At 49.4% G+C, this 7,332-nt stretch overlaps 1 protein-coding gene across 1 annotated transcript; it reads right to left on the bottom strand.

Moving 5' to 3' along the window:
* Window positions 1-622: 622 nt before the first annotated feature.
* Window positions 623-5,949, bottom strand: LOC107152526. Its single transcript, XM_015498025.2, is given in 4 exon segments — window positions 623-5,010; window positions 5,013-5,462; window positions 5,580-5,823; window positions 5,825-5,949. Coding segments are annotated over 4 exon segments (5,160 nt in total). The 5' UTR covers window positions 5,903-5,949.
* Between the last annotated feature and the right edge of the window lie 1,383 nt (window positions 5,950-7,332).

Genomic DNA, 7,332 nt, shown 5'->3' with positions numbered 1-7,332 from the left:
ATCGAGCTAATCATAGCTGGGGTTTGGGATAGTCTGATTTTGAAAGTTACACCGGGATCGTATCCAGTCATATACCATCTGAGTCCCCATGTTCTCCCGGTAAGCCAGGGATCAATAGTCTTCTTGCCTTTGTCCGTGAATTGTATCTTAAGGGGCAGCGACTGGCCCGCCTGAAATTGTGAGTTTTTCCTATGGCATGTATGGCCATCTGGGCTGGGGGTAGTGAAATTCTTGGCCACCTTTATCAGGTCCCAGCTTGAGGTGGGGTTCCAGTATGCATCTCCTGTGGTTTCGCAGCCCCAGGAGGAGCAGAAGTATGCTTCATAGCCCCCACATTTGTATGCCTGGAATCTGTCTCTACCGTCCCGGGGGCAGACATAAAAATCAGTCTTGGCTAGATTTTCATCTTGGAACCGGTGGTGGCCTCGCGGGTAAGGAGGAGGGGTAGGGATCAATTGACAAAAGTCAGGGGTTAAGGTGGGCCACCAGGTGCCAGGGGTATGGGTCGCTGTAATAGACCAAATTATCTCCCCAGTTTGAGAGTATACCTGCCAAGTTAACTTCATGGGAGCATGGGGGTTACTACCTAAGACAAGGGGAGCAAAGCAAAGAGCAAAGGCGGTTAACAGCGCGTAAGTCTTATCTTTAGCGGATTTTGAGTACGCTGCAATTTCCATCCTGAGTCTCGGGGAGTAACTGCTGGGTCTTGTGGATGTGCAGCCTTTACATGAGAAGCGTGAATCCAGGCTGCGATGCCGTCCACCTTGATTGCAGTAGGTGTGTTCAACAGGACGGTGTAGGGTCCTTTCCACCGGGGTTCAAGGTTCTTGTTCTGGTGTCTGCGTACCCAGACGGTGTCCCCGATTTTGAAGGAATGTGGCACCCAGGGGGTTTTGAGTTCTTCTTTGTATGCCGCTGCTAATGGCTTCCAGACCTCGTTCTGGACCAATTGCAGTGCGCGTAGATGAATCTGCACAGATGGGGTGAGGGAGGCAGAAATTTCAGTTTCATAGAAGTTAACAGCAGGTGGTGGGGCACCATATAGGATTTCAAATGGGGTTAGTCCCTGAGGGCCAGGAGTATTTCTGGCCCGATATAAAGCTAAGGGTAGGAGTTGTACCCAGTCTCTAGTGCCAGTTTCAAGCGTTAATTTAGTTAAAGTCTCCTTGATTGTTCTATTCATTCTTTCTACTTGCCCTGAGCTTTGGGGTCTATATGCACAATGTAACTTCCAATTAATCCCCAGCGAATTGGCCACCGCCTGACTTACCTGGGAGACGAAGGCAGGCCCGTTATCCGACCCAATTGTTCCGGGTACCCCATACCTTGGAAAAATTTCTTCCAATAGCTTCTTAGCAACGGTTTTGGCAGTTTCATGTCGGGTGGGGAACGCCTCTACCCATCCGGAAAAAGTATCAACGAAGACTAGAAGACATTTATATCCATACATACCAGGTTTGACTTCAGTAAAGTCTATTTCCCAATGTGTCCCGGGTTTATGTCCTTTAACCCGGACTCCTGTCCCAAGTTTAACTTTACCAGCATTTACCTGGGCACATGCCTGACAATTTTCTGCAACTCGCTGGAGGAGTCGATCCCTATTTGGAAGATATAGAGTACCTTCTCCACGGTCCAAGAGATCTTTCATCTTTTTAGCCCCAAGATGTGTCAGTTTTTGTAATGATTTTACTAGTTCTTTAGCATTTTTAAGGGGCATTATGGTTTTTCCCTGATATTCCCAGGTATGGTCCTCTGGGTTGTAAGAGGCATCTAGCTTCTGTATGATATCCAGATCTTGGTCCTCATAGACCCATTTACCCTCATAGTCATCATGTTGTGGGTTTTCCCGTTGGGGCAATAAAGTCAGTACCAAGAGTTGAGGCCCCTGAGCTGCCTTTCTGGCTGTCTCATCCGCCAATTTGTTTCCCCTGGCCTCCGGAGTATTTCCTCTTTGATGGCCAGGGCAATGCATGATACTTAACTTTTTAGGCAGAAATAGAGCTTTAAGTAAGGCCAATATTTCAGTCTTATTCTTGATTTCTTTTCCATCTGAAGTTAGTAGCCCTCGCCGTCTGTAAATTTCCCCGTGTATATGGGCAGTGGCAAAGGCATATCTACTGTCCGTATACACATTTAGCTTCTTTCCCTCAGCCAACTTTAAGGCTTGTGTTAGAGCTATTAGTTCTGCCCGCTGAGCTGAGGTTCCACCCGGCAACGCACTCACCCAGATTACCTCAGATTCGGTGGTGATGGCTGCTCCTGCTCGCCGTTCCCCATTGAGCAAATAACTGCTCCCGTCGGTGTACCAGACCAGTTCTGCATCTTTCATAGGTTGGTCCGTGAGGTCTGGTCGGGTTCCTTGTGTTTCTGCAAGAATCTGCTGGCAGTTGTGGGGATTTGCTTTTCCAGGAAGCGGCAGGAGGGTTGCTGGGTTCAGTGTGACCATGGGGCCGAACTGAATCCGGTCCGTGTCCAGCAGCAAGGACTGGTAATGGGTGAGTCGGGCGTTGGACACCCAGCGGTCAGGTGGTTGGCGAATTATTGCCTCGATGGCATGAGGGGTTAACAAAGTTAATGGCTGTCCCAGAGTCAGTTTAGTGGCATCCTTAATCAGAATAGCCACTGCTGCTATCATTCGAAGACATGGTGGCCATCCTGACGCCACTGGATCCAATTTCTTGGACAGATAGGCTATAGGACGCCTCTAGGGTCCCAGTTTTTGGGGTAGGACTCCTTTAGCATAGCCCTGTTTTTCATCCACAAACAAGTCAAAAGGCTTGGTAACATCTGGTAGGCCTAAGGCGGGGGCTGACAGAAGGGCCAATTTGATACGATCAAATGCCAATTGGTGCTCCCCAGTCCAGGTAAAGGGGTTACTTTGTTTGGTTAGCAGGTATAAGGGGGCCGCTATCTCGGCAAACCCAGGAATCCAAAGTCTGCAGAAACCTGCTGTGCCCAGAAATTGCCGTAGTTGTTTAGGGTTCTGGGGAGTTGGTATGCTCGAGATAGTTTCTTTCCTGGCTGTGGTTAGCCATCGTTGGCCATTATGAAGTTCATAGCCAAGGTAAGTAACTTTTGTCTGACAGATTTGTGCCTTTTTAGCCGATGCCCTGTACCCCAACTGTCCCAAAGTTCGCAATAATGCCTCCGTACCTGTAAGACAATCCTCCTCGGTGGTGGCAGCCAATAGGATGTCATCTACATATTGGAGCATAATTAAGGAGGGGTGTCTTACGCGGAAATTGGCCAGGTCCTGATGTAAGGCTTCATCGAAGAGCATCGGGCTATTCTTGAACCCTTGTGGCAGTCTGGTCCAGGTCAGTTGACCGTCGGAGACCCCTTCGTCGGGATCTTTCCATTCAAATGCAAAGAGGGCCTGGCTTTGAGGGCACAGTCTCAAACAGAAAAAGGCATCTTTTAGATCTAGAACGGTGTACCAAGTATGGGTAGGAGGCAAGGTGCTGAGGATATTGTAGGGGTTAGGCACCGTGGGGTGGATGTCCTCTACCCTTTTGTTTACCTCTCTTAAGTCCTGGACAGGCCTATAATCATTTGTTCCCGGCTTTTTTACTGGTAGCAATGGGGTGTTCCAGGGCGATCGGCAAGGGGTTAGAATTCCTTGGTCTAGGAGGCGTTTGATATGCGGCCTGATGCCTTGGTAAGCTTCCCTTGACATAGGATACTGTTTAATATTTACAGGAGTAGCAGTGGTTTTTAGGTAAATGACTATTGGAGGTTGTTGTTTAGCCATTCCCATTCCACCGGTTTCAGCCCAGGCCTCCGGGTAGGACTCAAGCCAATAGTTTATGTCCTTATCAAGTGCAGGAGGTTTGCTAAAAAGTTTATATTCATCCTCTAATTTGAAAGTTAATACATGTAAAGGGGCCTGATCTGGCCCCGTAATGGAGGCACCCCCATTTTTAAAGTGGATTTGAGCTCTTAACTTGGTTAATAGGTCTCTTCCTAGCAGTGGATACGGACAATCAGGCACATGTAGAAACGAATTGGAAACTTTACCTGTAGCAAGGTGTACTTCTCTCTTGGTGGTCCATCGGTACGGCTTGCTTCCAGTGGCGCCTTGGACCCACGTCGTTTTGTGGCTCATGGGTCCTGGCGTTCGTGTTAGCACCGAATGTTGGGCTCCAGTATCTACTAGGAAGGTTACAGGTTGCCCCCCTACTTGCAAAGTTACCCGGGGCTCAGGGGGGAGCTCCTGGCCCTGACTCCCCTAATCTTCATCCAGGGCTAGTAACTGAGGGGTCCGGTTAGTACCTCTTTGGGGATTGGGGGGTTTCTTTGGACAGTCTTTAACCCAATGTCCTCTTTCCTTGCAGTAGGCACATTGGTCTCGGTCTACATGGGGTCTGCCTCGTTCCCTTTCCCTACCTGTTCTATTTCCTTGTTGCCCTGCCTGGGTTACAGTGGCCAATATCTTACTTAATTCTTTATTACGTTTTCGATCTTTTTCTCTTTCTCTCTTATCTAACTCTTCTCTAAACTTAAGATCTCTTTCTTCCTGCATTTTTCTGATCCTTTCTTCCTTTTCCTCTGGGGTTTCTCTCTTATTAAAAATCTTTTCTGCTTTCTTCAATAAGTCTGCTAGAGTAAAGTCTTGTAGGTTGTCTAACCTTTGCAACTTGGCCCTAATATCTGGAGCGGATGGCCAAATGAAAGCCATAGATACATTTCCCTTCTGATCCTCACTATCGGGGTCGAAAGGAGTGTATCTCCGATAGGCTTCTTTTAATCTCTCTAGGAATGTGGTCGGAGTTTCCTCCGAACCCTGGGTGGTTTGTCTTACCTGGGCCAAATTGGTGGGCCGTCGCCCTGCTCCATGGAGACCCGCTATGAGTAACTGGCGATAGAGACGTAGGTGGTTCCTACCTGCATCAGTATTATAATCCCAATCCGGTCGAATTAAGGGAAAAGCTTCATTGATCAAATTTGGGAGTTGGGTAGGGGGCCCATCATCTCCCGGCACATTTTTACGGGCCTCTAAGAGAACTTTTGTCTCTCCTCTGAAGTGAGAAGAGTCTGCAAAAGCTGCTGACAGTCGTCCCATGTTGGTTGATGAGTCACTAGAATAGATTCAATCAGGGAAGTTAGGGCTACAGGGTCATTGGTAAAGGAGGGATTGTGGGTTTTCCAGTTATAAAGATCAGAGGCAGAGAAAGGCCAGTACTGATATTGGCTGTTAGGACCTCCCGTCTGCCGCAAGGGGAAGGCCCTTGAAGCATCCCCTGGGGCGGTAGGTTCTCGGCGCCCGCGAAGTCTCCCCACCATGGGGGATGGGCCCGGAGGGGCATTGGTAGTTGGACCCTCTTGTTCTTCTTCTTCTGAGGAAACCTGGATGGGATCTGGAGCTGGTAGAGGTTGGGGATGGTAAGGTGGGGGTTCTTCAGTCATCAGGTCTATAAGAGTTGAATCCTCTGGTGGTAAGACCTTCTTGGGTATTGTCCCTGCTGGAGTCACGGTTTTGAGTTTATCTAGAATAGGGTAAAGCCTAGAGGTTTGAGGAGGGGGTGCGGGTATCGGGATAAGAGGAGCAGAAGGTAGGGGTGGGGCTTCAAGGGGAGAACGGGGAGGAAGCTTAGGTGGAGAGAAAGGGGCGACCCAAGGAGGTGGGTCGGAGGCTAGATCTTCCCAAGTAACAATGTAGGGCACTTGATTGGGGTGTCCTTGAGGACCTTGGGTGAAAACCCGAGACTTCACCTGTAAAATAAGATCAAGGTTAAATGTCCCTTCTTTTGGCCAGCCAACATCGAACGTTGGCCATTCCGTGGTGCAGAGTGTTATCCATCTTTTCTTTTTGATTTCCACTGACCAGGTTGTTAGCCCGGTTCCGGACGTCCTGCCAATGATCAAGAGTAAGACTCAAGGGAGTTGTTATAGATTGTCCCATGTTAGTCTCAGGTGGAATGAGAAAGTACAAAGGCAAGGAGACAGATACAAAAATCAGACTGGACACAAAGAACGCTGCGCGGCCTCGGCACAAACCGAAAGTATCTGATGGATTAAGGGGAGGAGGGACTCCGTCACCCACAAGAACAGTGTACTCTTTGGAAACACTAGAGGCCCCCAAAAATGGGCCCTCCGAATCCCTGGGACGTCTCCCAGGGTGGCAGGGGAGAAGTCCGAGTTCGTCAACTCCTTCTCAAGCTGCCCAGAAAACAGAGCGACTAAGCGTAATCGTACGGACGCTGCGCACAGACAGATAACGATCGAAGACTGCAAACATAGAACAAAAGAAACACAAAACGACACGAGCCGGCCAGCTTACCTCCCAGTGATGCCGGGCGTTCCCCGGGCAGGGATCCGGACGGGGGTGCAGGAAGATCTTGGTGGAACCTCCAAATGAAAGACCCTCCGACTCCCTGTCCAAGGAAAAGCACACGAGACACTGGCTGCAAAAGCAAGAGGCGATTTATTGATACACAGGCGCCTGCGGGTGCTCAGCAAGACCTCAGCCGGAGCTTCTTCGGTGAACTGGCACCCCGGGCTTTGGGGCACAGATCTTTTATAGGGTAAAGGAGCAGGTTTCGCGCGCGCGGTAAGCAACAGGTTTCTTATTGGTCTTTTTGAACCTAGCATATAGGTTACCTAAAAGGCAAGGTTGTTTTTCACTGTATGTTCCTGGAAAAAACACATAAAAACCACTTGTTTTTCACTGTATGTTTCCGTTTGCTCAACCGTGCCGGTTCTTTCCCAACCATCCTGTTCTTTCCTAATCGGTTACACTTAACTGATTATCTGAAAAACACATCTGACGCCTGTGCAGGTGCAAAAGCAAGCCCTGATGATTTTGTAACTGGGCCTAAAGTTATTGGGCTGGGGTCTCTCACCTGGACACAGGAGAGGAGAGGATCCAGGGGGTGCTCCATCCTCTCCCAGACGCCAGAGCAAACAGCCCAACTAACTGGCGTTCAGTGTCTTGGGAGGGATGATCCACTCAAGACAGTGTTCTTGGGGGCATTCACACCAGACCCTCAATCCCCAGGAGAAACTGACGCCTGCTGCCCAAGGGAGCACAGGTACCCCTGAGGGTGTCTTGAAGTAATGGGACCCCTTCCTACCTGATGCGGATTTACTAGATATTCTTCAGAGGTCTTTTCATTCCAGGCTCCCTGCCTCCTCTCTCTACTACAGACAAAATAATACCAGTCAATATGTAGGAGAAGGGCATGGGGGGCTGTGGAGACAAAGAAGGCTGGCCTTAGGAGCCTCTTGAGGGCAGCTTACAATGTCCCCATGGAGGGAGCTCTTCTAAGAGGGCCAGCTGTTGCCAGCACCACACCAACCCAAGACAGGTTCCCCTGCCTCCTCCTCCAAGTC

Source organism: Marmota marmota, unplaced genomic scaffold (genome assembly GCF_001458135.2).
Source record: "Marmota marmota marmota unplaced genomic scaffold, marMar, whole genome shotgun sequence".
Lineage (NCBI taxonomy): Eukaryota > Metazoa > Chordata > Mammalia > Rodentia > Sciuridae > Marmota > Marmota marmota.
This window is presented reverse-complemented; position numbering and strand designations above follow the sequence as displayed.